The sequence below is a fragment of the Haliaeetus albicilla genome, chromosome 19 (assembly GCF_947461875.1).
Source record: "Haliaeetus albicilla chromosome 19, bHalAlb1.1, whole genome shotgun sequence".
Taxonomy (NCBI): Eukaryota; Metazoa; Chordata; class Aves; order Accipitriformes; family Accipitridae; genus Haliaeetus; species Haliaeetus albicilla.
In genome coordinates this window covers 8,960,593-8,981,931 of record NC_091501.1, presented here as the reverse complement: position 1 = coordinate 8,981,931, position 21,339 = coordinate 8,960,593, and the positions used below count along the sequence as shown (strand labels likewise).

At 43.0% G+C, this 21,339-nt stretch overlaps 1 protein-coding gene across 1 annotated transcript in view; it reads right to left on the bottom strand.

Moving 5' to 3' along the window:
• TMEM178B (transmembrane protein 178B) overlaps positions 1-21,339 on the bottom strand; it is a 233,943-nt gene that overhangs the window by 25,060 nt on the left and 187,544 nt on the right. Inside the window, exon 3 of the mRNA XM_069807545.1 lies at positions 6,789-6,926. Coding sequence (XP_069663646.1) covers positions 6,789-6,926 — 138 coding nt within the window. The remainder of the gene's footprint in view (positions 1-6,788; positions 6,927-21,339) is intronic.

The window sequence follows — 21,339 nt, the reverse complement described above, 5'->3', positions numbered from 1 at the left end:
CAGACATGTGCGGCGCATCTGTACCAACAACTGTGCTGCACGGGCTCCCAAGCCCTGTTTTGAAGTCCCATTTTTTGCTGGAGTTTGCATCCCTCAGTATCAGCCTGGTCGTCAACTCCTGGACACAGCGAGTAGTGCTCTGGCAGCTGCTGGGCTCTAGCAGGCACTGGCACAAAGCCCCGAGTGCGTCCTTGTCCCCCCCGTGCCTTGCGACAGACCCGCGTGAAGCGTTGCATGGCCAGGGCAAGAGAAGGTGACCCGGTGTAAATGGTCAGTCCATCCTCTGGCTGTGGGGCTAATAAAGCAGTTTGTTGACTTACCCCTGGACTGAGGGAAGGAATATTCTGGATATATTTCTGAGAAGGGAGGAGGATGGAAATGACTTATAAAAGGTTGTTTCTCTCTGGATTAGAATACAAAAGCAGAATGCACTCACACATTCCTAAGTGGGTTGTTCTTTATTTCTTCAATAAACATCCTTTCTTGCATATCTGAAATAAAGCGTTAAATTGTGCCAGCACACCTGCATAACTTTATTTTTTTCTTCCCTCTCACACATCTTTCCGCCTGCTTATCTCTGCCGCAGCAGCCAGCACTGGAAAGAATAGGTGCTCACCTCCGCTATGGGAAAAGGTTTGAAGCTTTTGTAACCCTGACCTAAGTCCTGTGAGTATGGACGGGCTGTGAAGAGCAATGTCTCTGCAGCACTCTTAGGTGAGTCAGAAGAAACCCAAATCAGTGGCAGAAGTGGAGCTGGCAAATGGCACTCAAATCCCCCAGATTGGCAGATCATCATGGAGCTAAGGGAGGAGGAGAGGATGAAAGAAATTCCTGATGTTTCTGAAAGCAAATGCTAGGACAGAAAATCAGAGAGGAAAAACTCCATAGCACTGCTGTATGTGTACAGCAAGACTTTCAGGCCTTTAAGCCCCAGTAAAAAAAGGAATTTCAGACACCCAAGCAAAGCCCCAAGCCCAGTATTTCATGCAAAAATGTCACTAGACAAAGACAAGAAATGAGCTGCTGTGTGAGACTACAGATCATTTTATTACAGATCTGCATGGTGAAGTTAAATCACACGAATAAGGGCATTTAGCAGCTGGAATAATTTTCAAATAGACTAATTAGAGACTGAATTATTAATGGTAAAATTTATAATTGGCTCAAAGCAAGGTTACAGCAAGAAACACACTTGACTTTGCAAAGAATAATGAATATTTGCAAGCCTAGTAAAATTATATGCTTCTCTAAGGAAACTGTTAGCAAATGGGGAAAAAACCCTGAAGTGATCCTAAAGTGCATGCCACAAGACAAAACTGGCAGAGACCAGATAAGAGTGAAGGGAACAGGTAAAACAGTAAACAAGTGCAGAGATGATTTATTGCGTTTATTTGCAGTAAATTTGGAACAAAATAAGACAATGCAGCAGTCTCTCCCTGAAGGGCTGCCTTCTTAGGCATGCAGTAAAACCCCTAACAATTTCACTGAAATGTGTTCTCAGTACAAATTACAGACTTACGAAAGGAAAATGCATGAATGTGCAGCTGAAGGACAGAGCTCTGATAAGGATGATAAAACATCATTCTTTGTGGGTCTTTTAATACATTTACAAAGGCAAGCGATGTAGCTTTGGCCAAGGATGTAATTTGGCCAGGGAGAATTTTGTGCTGAAGCAAGTACCAGAACAAGATATTGAAAGTGCCATTCTGTATTTCCAGCTGGGACAAGGGACAAGAGTACAGCAGGGAGGTGCACCAGGTAGGGAAGGGGAGGATGCAACCACTGCCGAAACACTGGGGCGTGCCACTATGGGCCAGTCCTGCCACCCCTCTTTCCCCGTAGCAGGCACTGATGAGGAGGAGAAGGGGTTTGGAGCATTTACATACAAAGTCAGCCCTGGCCTCAAAACTAGAAATAAAGCAAGCCACGTGATGTTTCAAAACAGCTGACTGAAATAAAATCAGATCTGAACTGGGAAAACAACAGGCTATCAGAGATTGTCTTTAAAAGCTGATTTTATAAAGCAAGTACAGTAACAGAAGGTGTGGGTTTGCATGGTTGTGGAAAGACAATCAACCTTGCAGAATCTGAGATGCTGAAACAAGAAAATCCTATGAATTAATGCACTGGAGAGCAGGTAGAAAAACCAATAGTTAGATGGATATATAGCTTGTCTGCTCATCATGATACAGGAAATATTCTTAAACAACTTGATGAAGAACTGTAAGGAGGGATTCCTGAAGATACAGGAATTTGCCTTGGTAGAGTTGCCAGTGTGCCAATTCATAGCATCCCAACTCTTTGGAGCTGGAAGTAAAACTGAAATTTGACCTTGACCTGGTAATGATATTAGCTGCTGTTGAGCAAGGAAAGACACCAACCAAAGGAATTGACAGGCTTGCCATGATAATAAAACCAAACAAGTCAAGGGTTTGAATACTTTCAAAAGAACTTCTCAAAGCCAGAAAATGTGAGCACTACTTCCTGGGAACTGATGAGGAGGTCACGTCTAGACATGAAGAAGCAAAGGCATGGTTTTGGTGCAAGTAAATATACTTTGGTCAAAACACAACATATAAATCACCCCACATACATTTCCTCAGGTAGATGTTTAACTGAATTCCTTTTAGACTACTACTAGGTGCTTGAGCATGAAAGCATCAGGTTTGCCACAGGACTCTGACATTTGGAAGTAGTGCTACAGATGCTTCTAAGGTTCCAGAAATTATTATAAAATTACAAAAGTACTGGATGACATGCCCAGTATGGAGCTTTTACTGATGCACAGATTTTCAGTAATTTGCATGTAGAAAAAATGCAAGAAGCTGCAAAAGGATGTGCTTGGAGTCATGTATAATTTGAGTATGACCCACTTCTGTAATGGAATTAAACAGTCTGAAGTAAGATGCATAAAATGAACTAGTTTTAGTGAAACTTAAGAGTGCAATTCCAAATGGAGAAACTCTTGAAAAGACAAACTCTCCCACCTTGCAGGATAAAATCATACTGTCAATACTGAAATGGAACTACAACAGATAGTGCAACTCTGGGTACAGGAGGCTATGCAATAGTACCATTGTGCAAAATTAGGTCAAAAATACTAAACATAATTTGCAGTATCCATCTGTCTCTGTACAAGATGAGGGACTGAAAAAAAATCCTACTGTGGTCAGGCAAATGCTGTCATTCAAGATAAGGAATCCAAGTACAAATTCTACAATAAATACAGAAGATTATGCAAACGAACTTCAGAAGCCATAAGAGACCTGTGATTGCTGTTGATACAGATACATTTGGACTAAACAGAAAAGATTAATTATTAATAATTTTAAAGTTGTTACAAAACATGCTGAATAACAGTGTAAAACACACTCTAAATCACAGTTTACATGTCCTGGATTCCAGATGAGCTAATACCAGATAACAGCCTGCATTTCACAAATGACTTATTTAAGCAATTTGCTTGAGAAATTAGATCAAGCACACTAAAGCAAGTCCTTATTAGGCACTGCCACATGGGCTAGCAAGAAGACTGTTCACTAAATATAATAAAGAACCAGAGGGCCAAGGAAACCATGTCTGGTCTTGTTAGATTATCACAGCACACTTCTCAGTGCTCCATTGAGATGTCCTGTTCAAAGAATTATGGGCACTAAGGGATAAAACCCATAGATATGGTAAGCCAGGAATGTATAAGCATTACAGAAGAGCTATTTGTCTAGAAATTAAAACAGAGCAAATACTACAAACATAGCCAAGACAAGCGGCATTGCAAATGAAGGGAAAGTTAGATTTCAGGCTGATTATATAGCTACCAATTTGACACAATCTCCTCTTATCTGCAATGAGGTCAGATGTCATAAGCCTCCCAAAGCATTTTTCCCATTATTGGATCAGAGAAAAAGTCAGGCAAAACTAAGAGGCTCTCTGGCTCCATGCATTTTGAGGACCAATAGGATGATATGTTGACAGCATTTACATCATGACAGAGGTAACAGCTTTGTATTCAAACACCATCCAGCAATAAAAAGGTTCAAATCAAAAGATTGCTTGGCTGTAGAAGGAACGACTGTGTAACATATGACACAGTCTGAAAACGCTGATAGGTACTGACTTTTAGATTAGATGGCTCTAGTTGTTTATTTTATTAACTGATTGCTTCAGTTCATAGATGTTAATTTATGCACATTTGCTGTTAAAAGAAATCGGGAAAGGTATAGCAGTTGCTACTGACTTGTGCAAAACAAGAAAGAGAGTAACCTTTTGTAACCCTGATAGACCTGTCTACACTGGAGCAGAATATAAGTTTGATCTCCTCCCAACACATCTTTATTAAAAATATCACACATCGTGGCAGAATTTGGCAGACAAAATAATCTGGTGCCTCTCATTTCAATTAGTTTCAGATTCCAACTGCTGGATCTTGTTATTTTGTCTATGCAGTCAAAGAGCATGCTACTATCAGATGGCTTCTCCTTGCATAGGTACTTCCACACTGTGTTCAAGTCAATTATAAACCTTCTGTTAAACAGTTTTAAGCGATTGGCTTTTTGTGGCATGCTGTGTTTTTCTTGTTTTTCAGACCTTGAGTCATTCTTGTAGCTCTTCTGCAAACCTCTCTCAATCTTTCCACCTCCTTCTTTAGTATGGACACCAGATTAGGATGTCCAGAAATAGTTTTGCTTTGCCTAGAGATAACCCCGCCTCATGCTCTTATTGCATATTCCCATCAAAACTGGCACATTTAGCAGCTGCATAGCACTGAGAGCTCCTGTGCAGCTGGATGATCCCAGTAATCATGACCCCAGAGACCTTTTCAGAGCCACTGCTTTCTGAGAGGCAGCTTCTCGTTCTGTGAGGATGACTGACACTTTTTGTTCCCAGTTGCATGACCTTGGATCTGTCTCCACTGGAACGTGTATTGTTTGAGCATACCAAAAGATGGCTTTGTAAGCTATGAGTGACCCATCCCATTATGCATCATTACACTGAGTCTTGTTTCACCTGAAAACTTTTATCAGCCATCTTTCAAATCACGGACAAGCAAATAACATTAAGCCAATGAGTAATCTCTGCAGCTGCACTAGAAACTCTCCCATACATAGTAATAATTTCCAATTAGTAAACAAGACTTAGCTAGTTTCTAATAAATTTAAGTTTTCTGTATTTATTTAGTATAGTCCTAATGTTTTAATCTGAATGTTGTGCTGTTGTAAGTTAAACACCACACAGATATCTGAGCATATTAGAGCAAAATAGCCCCCCATGCAAACTAAGCATGTCTTTTAATTACATAAGAAATACCAAGCTAATTTGGCAGACCCATTACACATAAAGTATTGACACCCACAACAAACTCTTTACAGACATCCACACATAGACCAGTGTGTGCTTGCACAAGATACTAGCAGACTTCAAATGTGTTTGTAGGCACTGCGAGAGCTAATGTCTATGTCACCAGCACCAACAGCACTGGAACATAAATACTTGTTATTCGAGCACTTAACTCCTCTTCTGGGACTACAGAAGCTTTCCTATATTTTACGCACTTAGCTGTGTCACACCACAGTACAGATGAACAGGCAACCAAATGCATTGAAGTGATGATCTGCCTGGGGGGCAAAAACCCAGCCAAACAAAAACTACCAGCAGAGAAAAGAGAGAACAGAAGCAGTGCTGTTCACTTTGAGACATTGCCCCAGCGCTGTGTTTGGGACTTGACTCTCACACCCTTCATTTCAAGTAACCGCGTGCCATGAAACCTGCTGATGACAGAAAGTTGGATGGCATCTGTAGTAAGAAAGGCTGGAACATTACACGGGAAATGTTGGATGACCTTGAGGGCTGGTGTTGTAGAAATGGGAAAAAGCTCAAAAGCACAGAGTGCCAGGGCACGTACCTGGGGAGTAATAAACAGAACCTCTGCTGTAAATTGGGAGTTCATCAGTAGGAAATTACAAAGGAGGAAAAAGGCCTGGATGTATTATCCAGCTGAAGGATGACTGTGGGTTTCCAGTGTGATGCAGCAGGAAAAAGGCAAATACAACCACAAAATACTTCAGGTAAGGGATTTCCAGCAGAGAAAGGAAACTGTCACATCACTTATACAAGGCATTGATCCAACCTCGTTTGGGAATGGTCCTTCTCCTCCATATTTGAGAAAGGCAAGTACAAACAAGAACAGGTGGCAGAAAGGTCTGCTGGATTGATAACTGGTCTTACAGAGAAAAGTCTACGAGAAATAGCATATGTAGAGTGGGAAAAGGAAAACAGAGGATACCATTGCTCTTCATAGGTACATCAGAGAAAGAAAAGAGACAGATAAACTAAAGGTTACATTTGACTCAAGAATAACTGATGAGGAATAAATAGAAGTTAAAACTTTGAGCAGTTTCTAGTTACCGAAGTGTCCCACTATGAAATAGGATAGTGGTGGGAATAACATCTGCATAATCTTCAGATTTTTATTACTAAGTTTATTAAGCTTCTTAACTTTAAGGGTGACAGTGTTACTTGCAACAATAGAGCACTGGACTAAACAACTTGGAAGGCCATTTCCAGTCCTGTGACTTATGGACACTGTTTTGTAATAGAAGTAACATGTCGCTACAGTTGGGTTATCCTTGATGTACACCAGAAAGAGCTCAGAATGAAACCAAGTCCAGATCATCTAAAACAACTCTGATAACATGTTTTCAGTGACTTCGAAAAGGAGGGACATACATGTGGAAAGAGGGAACATGAAAACAACAAGGAAAGCACATTTCTTCAAACACCGACTTCCTTACCTCCCATGAGGAAGAGAAGCCCCGCCACATACTGCATAAGGCCTCGATCCCAACAGCACCCCAGCACCCCGATAATCCATCCAAAAAGGATGATGGCCACAGCCATGCCCATGAAGCCAGCTGTCATCCTGCGCAGATCTGCAGTTGGGAAGATAGAAAAACAAAATGTGTGTAAACAGTGATAAATCAGCATCATCAGAGGTTCATAACAGTCTTAATCCAAAATGCTACTGAGCTGCAAGGTCTTCAGTGTATGTTGGCATTGGATGTTTTCAGTAAGGATGGTTCAGAGGGAGGACAATCTATAAATTAAGATACTAGCTCGGGCTGGGGAGAGACAGCAGGTGACCATTTCACCACACAATAAAGCTCAGTGCAGATGCACCCAAGTGACTTGTGACAATTTGCTCAGGAATTAGAAGTTGTAAAATGACCTCAGCGCAATGCTGTGCCTAATAGCTCTAGTCTCTGGGTGCTAGCACAACGTGGGTTTAAATCCTGCCTTCTCATCTCCATCCATTATTCTACTGCATCCGATGGAGGTACCTGCTCAAACTGATATGCGAAGCAGTCTCTATGCTTTGCTCCAATACAGACGTGACAGGGGATTCACCTCAGTTCTGACCCCCTGTGTGATCTTGGGCAAGTCACTGAGCCCCCCTGTGTGATCTTGGGCAAGTCACTGAGCCCCTCCGGGCTGTGACGTCCCATGTGTAATTCGGGCCATGGAAATTTGCTTTCCAGTGGTGGTGTGTGTGAAACTCAGTACCTCCAGGACAGTGAGGCATGCAGATATTCTGGTGTCAGAGATAATAAATGCACTGCAGATACATGGCTGGGGCATAGGACGCTTTGTCGCCCTCTCTTGTGTCTAGAAGGTGACCTTGTCAGATGATTTTTGGTAAGGACGTTTTTGAGTGCTCCAGGGAGCACTGAGAGTAGGAGGAGGGCAGCGGGCTGCAGTAAAGCATTCTGTGCTCTGCAAGTGGGGACTGAGTACTACATCTGATATGGGTGCATAGGGCTGACCTGTATGTACTTCATAAATAAAGGAAAAAGATCCCCAAAACCTAATGTAAGGAACCCTTAAATTAAGACCTGGCTGTATCGCCTATTTGCCTTCTGCAAAAAGGATGGGACTACTGGGATCCCTCCTCCTGCATGTGCTGGGGAAAAAAACCCTTCACAGCTGTTTTTGATGTGAAATCTGGGCAGGGAGACCACCTGGCATTCGAAATAGCAAGGACTATGAGAGCTAAACAGCATCTTTACACCCTCAAATAATGGAACAGATGGGGGCATCTTCACTAACATTTGGTTGTTCCCTGTCCCCCCTCATGCATGCATAGAAAGTTTAAGCGCTGATATGTCAAGAGTATATGTGCAGGGAAAATTCCAGCCAAGTCAGCTCTCCAAACATTTGTTTCCTTCTTCAAACATTTTTTTTTTTTCTTTTGCACAGCAATGATTTCACTTTCTTTCAAGAAACAGAATGCTTATGACAGAGGGAGGAAGATTTGAAAACTGTGAATCATCCACCAGTCTCTGTGGCAGCTTTTCTCCTTGGCTGGCCTGTGACTGTTTCTCAATTTCTGAGTTTTTTTTAACCTTTTCCCACAGTGGATCAAAAGGACCACCAATACCAGCAGTGCAGATTCAGTGAAATTTGTGAACAGTGATAAATTAGGATTATCAGAGATTTATAAAACTCCTTATCCAAAATCTACAAGGTCTATAGGCGTGTTGGGACAGAATGATTTGATTCAGTGGAAGGTAGTTTACTCAGAGCTCTGTTCATTATAGCAATTCTTACGCAAGATCAAGTTGCAGAACGCAATCCCTCCCTTGAAACTATAACTGATTCCTGTAGATTGTCACTGTTTTTTGCAAGGAGTCCCTCTGACAACATAAAGATTACCAGGCCTTTAGTCCACCAGTGACCAGGGCCCTTTTAACAAGATACATACCTTAAAATTTGTATTTTTACCTTAGGTTTTGTGACTGTCCCATCAAAAAAAAAAACAACAAAACCTCCCGACAAAGAATTTGAATATGTTCAAGCAGGTCTGGTGCAGAAAAAAGAAAAAAAAAAAAGCATTTTCTGCAGAAACTCACGCTTTCCACAGGCAATGCTAGTCTCTGTTCCCTGGGAATTTCTGAGAGTGCTTTCTAAAACAAGCAGTAAATGCTATTAAGCATCTCTGATGGCGGAGTGTCTTCCTATTTTTCAGTCCATGAAGGCCTGGGCTCAATTTGAACAACAGGTAAAAACATAAAATGTTTACTGTTTCCTATGTCATCTTCAATAACAGCACAACACGTCTCTCAGAAGCTCTGCACAGCTGTCTGTGTCAGCTCTACAAAACCCTTCCATTTTAACTTGTGACTGCTGACTCTGGGTAACAGCACTTGCTCATCCTAATGGAAACATACCCTAACAACCTGCTTTTAATGAGCTGAATTTAAATAGCTTTATTCAGCTGCAAAGTGCCAGTAACTCCTCAGACCTACCCCAATGTCTAGCTGATGGAGCCAGTTTTCACAGGTCCCAGAGGGGATCACAAGCATCCCCACACCCTATATACCAAACTAAGGAATTGTTTTTACCCCACTAAAATCAGTGTGAGTTTTGCCATTGAACAGAACAGTTAAAGTAGCAAGACCAAGATTTCTAGGCCCAGCTTTGAGGTTTGTTTCACTTGACCTCTCTTCCTGATGGAACCTGAAATTCCCTTTCTAACAACACAGCAAAATCCATCAGCATCTGAACTCTGGGTTTACATTCTCTCTTGAAAAAAACCCAAAAGCTAACCTTTGACAGACACTTAATACCACACATAAAAAAATTCAGAATTGAAATTTTTCATGACATCTTAGTTCTCGCAAGTTCAGTGGGCTTAGTTTAAGATTGCCACTGCTTAGGCCAGTTGCAAATCTGCTCCTCACAAGACCATCCATTAGGGTTTATCTGAAATAAATAGAATATAAGCTTTCTTTTCTATTCAAAACCATCTTGGCTTTTGTGCTGCCATAACCATCCTTGAGCACAGCCCTTGCAAATGGCAGTACTGGGAAAGGGGGTTGCAAAGTTGGTTTCATAAACAGCCTGCGCTTGTCCAACAGCACACCCCTGTGCTCCTCACTTGTCAGAGCCCACGTGAAGCTGAGGTCAGTCCTGGGAACAAGTCTATTCAAAGTGATTCTTTTGTGGGAAAGTACTTAATGTATGTAACCAAATCGTTACCCTCAGGCTATTTAGTGAGGAGAAGGCCAGGGAACAGGAGCCTGTATTCTCTGTACACAAACCCCTATTAGTGGTACTTTTTATGATTACTGTTCTGTTGGTATGGTGCTCAACTTGGAAAGGACAGCAAAAAAGCAAAGAATTGTATTGTGTACTCAAGGCAATATATAAATTCCTTCTGCTAATTTAGGAGCGATGGATGCCATATAAATAAGCAGTAGCTCATCAGTACAAATTGATGGGGTTTTGTCCGAGTTTGATCGGCACTGATAAGACCTTTCCTGAATACATCCTGCAAAGGCAAAAATGGTCATGCTTTGTCATGTAACACCACTTTATATGACATTTGAGCACATACTTTTTATTTTTTCTGAAATTGCTTTTATTTCTTTTTAGACTATGAAATGAATGGTTCTCTAGACTCTTTCTTTCTTTGAAAACCTCCCTGAGTAGCTGCAGAATCTCAGGATCATGGCATGACAAACCCAGTCAACTCAAGGAGTGACTATGCCAGCAAAATGCATTGTTGAATCTTATGCAGCCAAATGGGAGCTGCAACAGCAAACATACCTTATCTTAGCTCACTTGTGTGCATTGCTTAGCTGGTTCTACAGGTGATCCTCTCCTCGATACCCATCCCAAGTCGTCACACTGTAGCGAAGTGCACAGATTGCAGGGGTACTATGGATCCCCCTTCTCCACCATCTAGTAACCCAGACCTTTAGAAATGTAGCTACGGGGTGCAATTAAGGAAGGTATTACATTGCTTGTTCTGTAAGACCTATAATACAGAAGTTGATTTTCAATGCCTTGCCTTTATGACAGTAGTTTCAATGATTTACTACATGGACTTAGATACCACTGTCACTTGTGGTTGAAAGTGCAATGTTATCTTTCCACTCATGTTTTAGAGACACCGTCTCCATCCCATTTTCTTTTATATATTAACAGACTAAAAAGCTATGTGTGAATATCTCCCCCTTGGGAGGACTTTCCATACCTAGCACTGCTACAGGTGCTGCTGCATGTAATAGGCAGGGAACTCAATCCTGACTCAAAACCAATGTGGATCATCAGGCAAGGAATACAGGCATCATGTTCATGGAGGCTGGAAATAACAAATTTCTTGATTGATAACATTGGAGAAGGGGCAGGGAATGAAGTAATCCAATTCCCATGACTGAAACTGAAATGGTAAATTTGAAAGCCATAAGCTTCGTGAATCGTGATGAAAAGAGAAACATTAGCATTTTAGACAACCTCCTTAAAATAGAGACAGACTCTCATAAAACAACATGCATTTCCTACAAGCATTTTAGCCTTCCGCTGGAGAATATTAATTCTAAAGGTTTTCTGAAGATAAAGAAAGGCAAAAGAGCTGATTAAGATCCGTTTATTTCCAAGCAGCGTGTGGTGGAAGCTTCTCTCTGACAGTTTGCAAATGCCCCTGCCCTTCATTTCACCCTGATATCTGTCCATCTGTATTTGTTATAAGCAATAAAGTAATTCATGCTGGCTGTCACATCGTGGAGGAAGTTTCACACCCCAGCAGCTGCAAACATAACATGTTCTGAATCAGCGTCGCTTCTTGAAAATTTCAATATGCCTTTTTGACTTCTGATGTTCTGTCCTCTTCCTTGAAATTGCAAGTCATCTTTCTAAAGCAAGGGCTCGGTCTTCCTGTTGATATCTCTCTATCTTCCTTTCCACAGAGGAGTTTAATAATACTTCCAAAATATTAGAGATTTCTTTCAACACATACAGGAAGAAAAATATGAGCCTCTTGTGAAAGATGGGGAAATCAAGACAAGATGAGAATAGTCAACCTGCCTATGGCTATGTGAAAAGTTTGTAGAGGAGCATATAATTGAATCTATGGCTTTCTGGCCAGCCCTTTAACAACACAGCACTGCTTTTGCTTTCAGAACGGCTTGTTCTCAAGCATTTGTTACCAGATCAAACTAGAGCGCTTGCTATCAGACTATCAGAAAATGCACTACTGCTGCAAATAGTGTTTCAGATAGTCCATCCTACATCTCCTTTCTTCTCCCAATAGAGAAAGGTTCATAGGGACTAAGGACCCTGAAGTCTGTATCCAGAATATCTAGAACAGCTTAGAAGACATTCTGGGTATAGCATCCTTCTTCCCTGAGATGTCCCAACAAAAGGGGAAACCGAAAAGGAAATCACAAATGTACTTCTATGCCCCTCTAGGACCAAATGTTAGAATATAGTGTCACCACAAGCAGAAATAGACTGGGATAGCATAACTCTTTAGCATAATCCTTCATTGCAGGTCACTTTGATCTATACTCTCCTGTACTAGATTCATTCTCATTTATCTTTACTCGTGTGGGATTAAAAAAAATTTGTACTTGAAAAGTCTAAATCAATCCTTTTTCATCTTTTTCCAAACAAATACATGTATTGGAACTTGTTCAAAAACTGCACACAGCCCAAGAGCACAATTTACCAGATTTCACTAAGCTTTGTTTAAATGACTTCTCTTACAAAAAATCAGCAGCACAGAGGTACCTTTCTCTGACATCATCCCTTATCTTACCTCAGCCCAAAACAACGGGGGGGGGGGGGGGGGGCAAGATGGAAAATTGGACAGATGTGTCTTTTACTGAATGCCAGCCCTAGCAGCTCCCAGCTACAATGAACAACTGAGTATTAATGCAGGCAATTTTGAGTGGCATCTTCTGGCTCTCACAATTCTCTCCGCACAGCTTAAGACTGTATTCTGGATGAGGTTGGCAAGTAGAGGGTGAGGTTTTAATCTTTTCTTTCCACTTCAGGTATGGAGAGATAAGAAAAGAAATATGTATTAGTCTACTTGAGACTCAGTTAAAATCTCTGAGTGCCTTTTACTGACTCATGTGGCAGCCCAGTCTTCAGTTTAAAGATTACTCTAACGCAATCACAATGAGTACAACCCACTTCAACAAAAGTAACAGTGGATTATATTTATATGCAAGTAGTCTGCACCAGAGAGTGACTCTGAAATATGCATGTCAGAAACACATACACTAAAACACAACACTCTCAAAGCTGAGAGAACGAGCAGCAGAAGGCCCTCACAAAAAGAGAAACTGGCACTCTGAAGGATTTAGGTGAGCCTTCATATCACAAGAGGTGCAATGGTGTTTGTAAGATACATGCATAACTTCTCCTAAACCAGAAAATCCCATCACCTTCTCTTGACTTGAGTTTGTCGGTTGTGTAATGAAGTGTTCAGTGTTTGGTTGCCAGCATGTATGAACTTGCCTATATGGAAATGCTGATAGGAAGCTTCACAAACTGCTGTGCTAGTCAACGTGTCCTTCAGGACGGGGTGTAAAATGGACATCCTGACACATGATTTATTCTTGTCAGGACAGACCATCTATCTGGATTTCCTCCGTCAGAGTTAGAGATTGTAAGTGTTCTTACAGTTATTTAAAACAGAAACAATCACAAAAGGAAGGTGCTAGCTGTGCACTGCTGGCACTTCAGCCTGCCTTCCTTCATAGAAATCCCTCAACTTCAGTGTCAGGTGAGCAGCTCATCAGAGGAGGAATGAAGTCTTGTCTTCTACAAAGGCTGACACCTTCAGAGGTTCATGCTGACAAACAACAAACTCCACATGACACTGCAATTTCTTGTCTCTGGTGAACCTTCTCATAACGCACCAGAGGTGGGGGGATGTCCAAGACCAGGTCAGTGCTACTGTCTGAAAGCAATTCCTCCAGTATTTGGGAAAATTACAGGGGCCTAAGAAATTCTGCAGTGGCTAAGACCACCATCTGGAGCTTGAATATCGAGTCCTGATTTTACTCTTGCCTTTTGCTCAGGTAGAGCAGAGAGGAGACAAAAGAGAACCCTTCGATAATAAGGGAGAGATTTAAGGAGGTAGTAGACAAGGAAGGAAGCAAAGCTTGTTTAAGTGCAGGGGGAAAAAGGCGAGAAAAAGTGTCTTGTGAGGCTGAAAAGATGGATTTGTCTTCAAGAGTCTTTATGATATGAATATTAAAGAGGCTAATGCATAAAGGAGGCATTTGCACAGCAGAAATGTAGCACATCAGATGCGGTTCTACTGTAGAAGACAGAAAACTTACATTAGGTCTTGGGAGAAAGATGGCTGTGAATACCATCCCATAGAAGGGTTCAGACTTTTGCTCCAATCCTACTTCCCCTTCTGCTGAAAAAGAAACTTTGGCCAGAGAAGAAAAAGGATTTTTTATTATCTGCTGTGTTGCTACTCAGCTCTGGGTGACAGCAGGCTAGGAAGGAAACAAAAGCTTTGCCCTTACAACCCCTGAAGTAGTGGGCCGGAGTAGCTGAGCCTATGCCAAAGCATTATTCCACTCTACCATACCCTATCCCACCTACTCCAAACCATTCCCTCCCCTTCTCTCCCCTTCTCTGACTCTGGAGAGGACATCGTTTTTCTCAGAAAGCACTTGAAGTTGATAATTTCTCCTTATTCAGTGATGTTCAAGAACTGATCTTGAAGAGTCTTTCTCTCTCCAGATTTACTATCCAGGCTTTTAGCCCTGCAATATATGATCATCTAGGAACATTTCCAAGCTTTGGTCCCAGCAGAGTACACTTGTAATTTGCCCAGTCAACCCTTTCATCCCTCCTCTCCCTCTCTCATTCCCTAGAAACAGGGAAGAAAGTCTGAGGCACCTGCATTTTTGTCCATCCTTCTTCATATTCATAACTTTAATCCTTCCTGCTCCTGCTTGGTGAGGCCACACAAAGCAAACATTTCCCAGTTGCAGCCATGCCAAGAGGCTTTTCGTTACACAGCTTTCACGGATTATGCAGGTATTGAAGAATTTGAGGCACATGTAATAAAATGGCTTCTGTTCAATTTCAATGTGAACTTTGGGACTTCATCGGATCAGAGCTGTGCTTTTTTCATTTTTCTCCCTTCCTGTTCCCTTGAAGCACTCAGGGAGTACACGCTTCTTTACGTTGGTCACCTCTTACTTTAAGTGACCTCTCCTTTGAGCCACCACACCACAAGTACGATCTTGCTGGGGAGGAAGAACACCACAGTCCCTCAGGACCACGTCAGCCCTGCCAGAGGGATCGTTCCTGAAGGATGTGAGGTACCATCTCCCTGTGTCCAGCACCTCCAGCCCTGGTGGCAGTGGGAGAGGCCAGGTGGAAAGCCCAGCTTTCTAAATGGAAGTTTTCCTGCATTCTCCAACGGTCTGGAAGAAAGCTGCGATGGGGCTCTGGGTTTCAGGGCAAGGGTGATACCCTTCATTGTAAAGTCCTTTCAGTGCTGGTGAGAAGCGCTGCTCTGACACCGCTGAAGACTGAATTACTCCATTTACCCCCCCACTAGGTACAGTGCACAGGAGGAAATGCAGAGCAGGGCATTGGGGCAAGCTTCACCGCATAGCCCTGCCAGGGCGTCACAGGCACCTAGAGACGTCGTGGGGGCAAGTGGTCTCTGCAGCACCCCTGCCTGCAAGGGACTGAGCATCTAGAGAGAAGAGTCCAGTGAGCTCTGCTTTCCCTGAAATCGGTGGGAGGGTTGGGTGCTCCAAAGCTTTCCTCTGAAAATCAGACTCTCTCTCCTGTCTCCCAGGGGTGCCGTGGAAGCCAGTTCACTACTTTTTCTTCAGAGGCATTCAGATAATAATGATGTACAGAGTACAGTAACAATTGTGTGACAATAATCTGGATACAGAAAACCCTATATCCTATTATACATAGTAATGTCTTGATTGTCTAGTTTACAAAAGTCTCCTTCCACAGTAAGCAGAGTCTGCCCTGTTACACTCTGCTTTTTATATGCCAGCCACCATCACAGTCCACTAAATACATGGAAGTTTCTTAAAATTTAATCTTCAGTTAGTATCTCTTGATCTATTTCTTGCAAAGGTGGCCAGGGCTCATCAGGGCCACAAGGAAGCAGAAGAAAAAACAGAAACACTTTTTTTTCCTCCCTTTTTCTTTCAGTGAGGAGAGAAGAGAGGGCAAAAAGAGATGGAGAATGGAAGAGAGTGATGAGGAAAATTAAAGAAAAGTTTGTATTAAAGATGACAAATGGAGTGTGACAGGAAGCAAGGAACATAATTTTATGTAAAACCCCAATATCAGGCAGTGTTAAGGGTCTTTTGTAAAACACAGATCTACCCTAAGCTCCTCCTGAAGATAAATGAAGTTGGAGGTATGCAGGAATGGACTACAGGAGGAGCAGGAGGGGTAATACAGAGATGAACTTGGTAATGCCTCCTCTGTTTCACCTTCTTCCCTCTGCATCTGACTTCCCTCCTCTATTGCCCAGCCCAGCACCAAAGCCTTTCTCCCATTCAGGAGCAACTAAAACATCATCCTTAAAGTTTTTTCTTCCCTTTCAGCCTCTGCCTCAACCACTGGTTCAATATTATGCAGCACAAGCCTGAGAATAATCCCATCATAAGGCATTCAGAGCAGCAGGTTTGATAAATGGCCAGCATGAAAAAGACTGGAGGTGGAGGGATGGTATCTCTGCTTTATCAGTGCCCCAGCACTCTGCTCAAACATACTCATTCCACAGACCCCAGCATTAAACATTTTAATTCAGGAACTCTGAAAGGTGTATTCTTGTTTTTAAAAAAGACCATTTAATGCAAGTGAGGCTGGGCTGGGGGCTGGGAAGAGAAGAAGAAGGGTGGGGAAGAAGGAGGGAGGAAGTATAGAAAGACATTTAAAGCTGTGAGAAAACACTCTCCCTTATGGAGAAATTTTGATTTTGAAGTTTACTCTTCTATTAACATTTAAATTGAAAGGCGTTTCTTCCAAGATCCACATAGGAAACCAGAAAATCTGCATTTAAATAGATACCATTTAAAAGTGGGGAAAAATATATATCAGCATTGAATGCTTCTCCATGTGTCTGAAAAGAACTTCTCTTATAGATGATTATTAATTTTTTTTCTTTTTTCTTTGTGTGTGCTAAAAAGAGAAATTGGAAGTACATTAAAATTCTCCTTGGCATGAGGAGGCGGGGGGAAGGCTGCTTAATTGCCCAAAACCCAGGTTTTGAGCTCAAATATTCTGCAGGAGAGCCTCTGGAGCCTGCAGGAGGCAGTCCAGCCTGCTGCCAGGGATGAGGCCAAAAGGGTCTTCTCCTGCTTGGCCTCGGTGCCACAGCATCCGTGCTCCAGGGGCTGCCCATTCCCACTGAAATGCCCACCTTGCTGGGGTCATCGCCAGGGCCCCCAGTCCTGGCTGGAGGGAGAGTCAGCCCTTTCTGCAGTTTTGTCAGACACCTCTGTACCTTCAGGGCACCATCTAGAAAACAGGGCCGTGCACCTCCCCAAAAGGCACCTAAGCACAGCTGTTACATTTGGTGTTAACCGGGGTGTCACAGGAGGAGAACTCACTGCCAAAGAGTCAGTGGGGCTTGGGGAGGCTGTGCTCAGAGGGTTTGGAGAGAAGTCCTGGGGCAAGGAGAGATGCCCACACATTGATCCACATTTCACATCACGCTCTCATCTTGCGCATTGGCACCTGGGGCTCTGCACAGCCCATCACAAACCCAGAAACCTCACAGGAGATTTGGAACTGGTGTTTTGCACAGTGCTACCTCCTCTCCTGCAGCAAAAACAAGAGAGCGCAAGAGCAGCTTCCTGAGCAGGGGAGAGCTGAAATCCCCAACGCACACGCGGTGAGGTGGAAAGCTGGAAATTAATAAAGGCAATATCCCTATGTTGCACGCAAGTTCTCCCTACCTCCTGCCCTCACCTGTTTGTCCCTGCCTCCTCTCTGCCTGAAGTGACCACTCTGAGGCTCAGCTTTGCCGTGTGCCCAGGCCCCACATCCCATATGTCGGCCATCGGCTTTGCATACACAGGGATGGGCAGGAGCGTGGGGGGAGCAGGGAATTTCCTGCCTTGTGAGAGAAGGGCCTCTCACTGGCTGTGTCTGCTGCAGAATCCCCATTTCTTGGTTTTTGATGCGAGCAGCGAAATTAAATTTCACCTACCGGCAGCATTCAGGGAGCAACAAAGAGCCACATGCTCATGGTGCTCGCTCTAATTCCAGGGCACAATGGGTTTTGTCGCCAGTGAAGAATCCCCAGGACAATCCGATTATTAATATTCATTCCCTTTTTTTCCACCTCATTTTCAAGCTCATTCCTACAGAAAAGGTCAGACACATACTACCCCCCAGCAGTACATTATCCGCCACCTCGAGGGCCTTTTCTGCCATGTCAAAAAGGGAATAATCAGGAGCGAAGGAGGTTTGGTGCCCCAGAGGCTCAGCTATGGATTCTGGTGGCTTTCACCTTTAGGTCACTGGTCTGAATCTAGGTCAGGCTGGCACTGGCTGCAAGCTACAGTCCAAAAGCCGGGCAGTGGTTCCTGTGAAATAGCAGCTCCATACAAACCTAAAGGACAAGCACCTACACCATGCTTTGGCTCATTTTAGAGAGTAACAATGCAACACAGATTTAACTTTTTGGCAGAGTCTGGGCACTTGTCCTCCTCCTCCTGCCTCTCTAATGGATGGCTCCAGTGCTTCCAGCTGGACATTAGGTTGACTTTAAAAAAGCAAGGTGGAAAAGCCAAAGGAAAAAATGAGGCATCAGAAGGATGGTTCAGTGATTCAGGTACTAGCAGAGAGTCTATAAAGTTGCAGATACTCATCTCTGCTGTCTCACAGACTTGCATGGCAAAAAAGTTAGCTTTCTGTGCCTCAGTTCTCATAGACTGGGATAATCTCATCTCACCAGGTCGTTTTGAAGATTAATACATTAAAGATTGTGAGCTAGGTTCTCTGCATTGATGGTACCAGAAACCCTAATAATGTCTTGGACAGATAAAAACTTTGCAGTAGGGTATGGAAATTTTTTTCAGTGGTGACTTTGAATAAATCTGAAAAAGCACAGAGATGAAAATAAGCAAACCGTTAGCTATCATCTGTATACAGGCACCTGTAAACTTGGGGAAAGCAAGTGAACTATTTCTTGGGCCAAGATGAAATCATGGAACCAGGACCCACAGTCTCCCAGTTTGACACTGGGTCCCCATCAGACCCAATTTTTGCAGCGTGAACCTCTCTCTAGTCACTCGGCCAGTGAAAATTGAACATCTCCTGTCACTCAACACCCGAACAAATTTGGCCAACTTGCTTTTATTGCCTCTCCACCTCCCCCTCTGAACTTGCTGAGATCTCACAAGGAACAGCCTCATTCTTCCTGGGGTCTCTAGCTAATTTTTTTCCTATGCAGATGGCAACCACTTTCTGAAAATACATACATGACAAGAAACGCTTAGTAGAAAAAGCAGGTGCCTGGAAAATGGATTCCCATTTGTCCTTCCCTCCCCCTCTCCAAAACCCAATCATTTCCCTGTTAATAAGCTCGCTGACTATAATGTGGCACTAACCTTTCACAATTGATGCCAGTGACATTTTGACAGTTCCACATATGGGCCTGCTGAAAGCATAAGGAATATAAATTTGCACTTTGGTAAAAAGCTGGGTGAGCAGCCAAAGCAGCTTGGGGGAAGGAGGAGAAAACCTCCAACCAGCCAAACAAAAGCCCACTGCACAGATGTTACACACAACAAAAGGGAAAAGCACATCCACAGCTGGATGTACCCCAGCAAATACGTGCTCGGAAAAAAAGCCTTAGGCACCCATTAAGACCAGTCTAGCCTGAGATGCCTCCCAACAGATTCTCTTCATGTGGCAAATTTAGGGAAAGTCTTTCCTAGCAGAAAGGATATGGGACACAGCATTCAATCTGTGCAAACTATTTGGTTAACATCAGATGACACAGGATTCGGCAGTTGCTCTAACAAGGAACCTTCAGTATTTCCGCCAATGTGATTAGCCGTAGGGAAACAACTCTTTTCTAACACTGTTTTGTGGAGTATCTTTGAATTTACTTTTCAAGGTATCTCTGCACAAAACATCACTGACAGTTCACAGATTGGCTCAGCTACTCGGTGCACGTATCACACACCATACATCTTCCCAAATTACTTCTGTATTGAATCCCATAACATTCGGCTGAAAACTAACTTCCAGAAAGTGGTCCAATCATCATGTGACAAGATGAAGATAAGAAAAATGTTGCACTTAGTGGTTTGTTCAGATGGTTAATTAACCCCCACTGTTAGAAAGACAATCCTATTCTTTCATTTGGATATGTCTGGTTTCTGCTTCCAGGCAGTTATCGTTACGTGGTGAGGTAAGTGGTGCTGTAATTACTCCCTTTCTTTCTGATCCCCATTTCAGCAACACTGAAATAACTTTTTTTGCTGAAATCAGAAGACTGTGGCTTTTACCATGGTTTACTGATGCTTTGGTGGAAAATGTGGAGGTGGAGTCACTGTATACGCGTACGTAAATAGTCATGTGTAGTAATGGTATAGCTGTTATACGTGGCTACCCAGTCATGCAGAATTACTATTTAAATACAATGGTTTATTTTAATTTTGTTTCTGACGATGTGGGTCCTCTGGGCAGACCAGGCAGGGTCCAGCACAAGGGTCCAGATAAGCATACCCCAGCTTGCAACTGAGAGGCAATGAGGCATGTCCTTCCCATCTCCAGAAGCACAGAGCCAAATGTGGAGCCCAAAAGAGCTCTAACAAATGCCAAAACGCTCCCTAAGCAAGGGTAGTGGAGCCACTGGTCAGCACGTGTTGATGGACTGACACTGAAAGCACAACCTCAGAAAGCTGGGCCTTTGCACAGGCTGGGAACAGTAAGCCTGATGAGAAAGTCAGATCTACTATTTTTGAGACATTTTCCCTGAAGTGTTTTTTGTGTGGAAGAAATAATAGTAGGGTAGCTGCTGGATCACTGTATTAACCATGCTCATGGGGAGTGTGAAGCCTAAGACCTTTCTGAAGTAATGTCACTTGATAGGCAGGGGACTGCGGCCAAGGCTGGACCACGCGTGGGTGTTTCATCCGATTGCAGGATACAGATGACTGCTACCAGCATGACATTTGTAAAGGGTTATGTTTGATGGGACTGGGAGGACAATGGGGGTCAGAAGTGCAGGTTGTCCAGCAGTCGTGACAGAGAGCACGCTGGATTTCACCATGAGATGCTTGCTCCGAAGTCATTCACCTGTCAGACTTCAGGAAACAGCATGAAGTTGCTTCCAAAGCCAGTATACCATATTTAGCTCTGACCGCTTCTGGCGACACATTGCTTCATCTAAAATAACTGGTAGGATCCAAATTGGCATGCGAGACTACCTGGTCTCATCAGATAAAAAGAGTGGGACTTAGTCATTACTTGGCCCCAGCTCAGCAAGCAGGTAGTGGTTTCCACACATGGCACAGGACGGAGCGA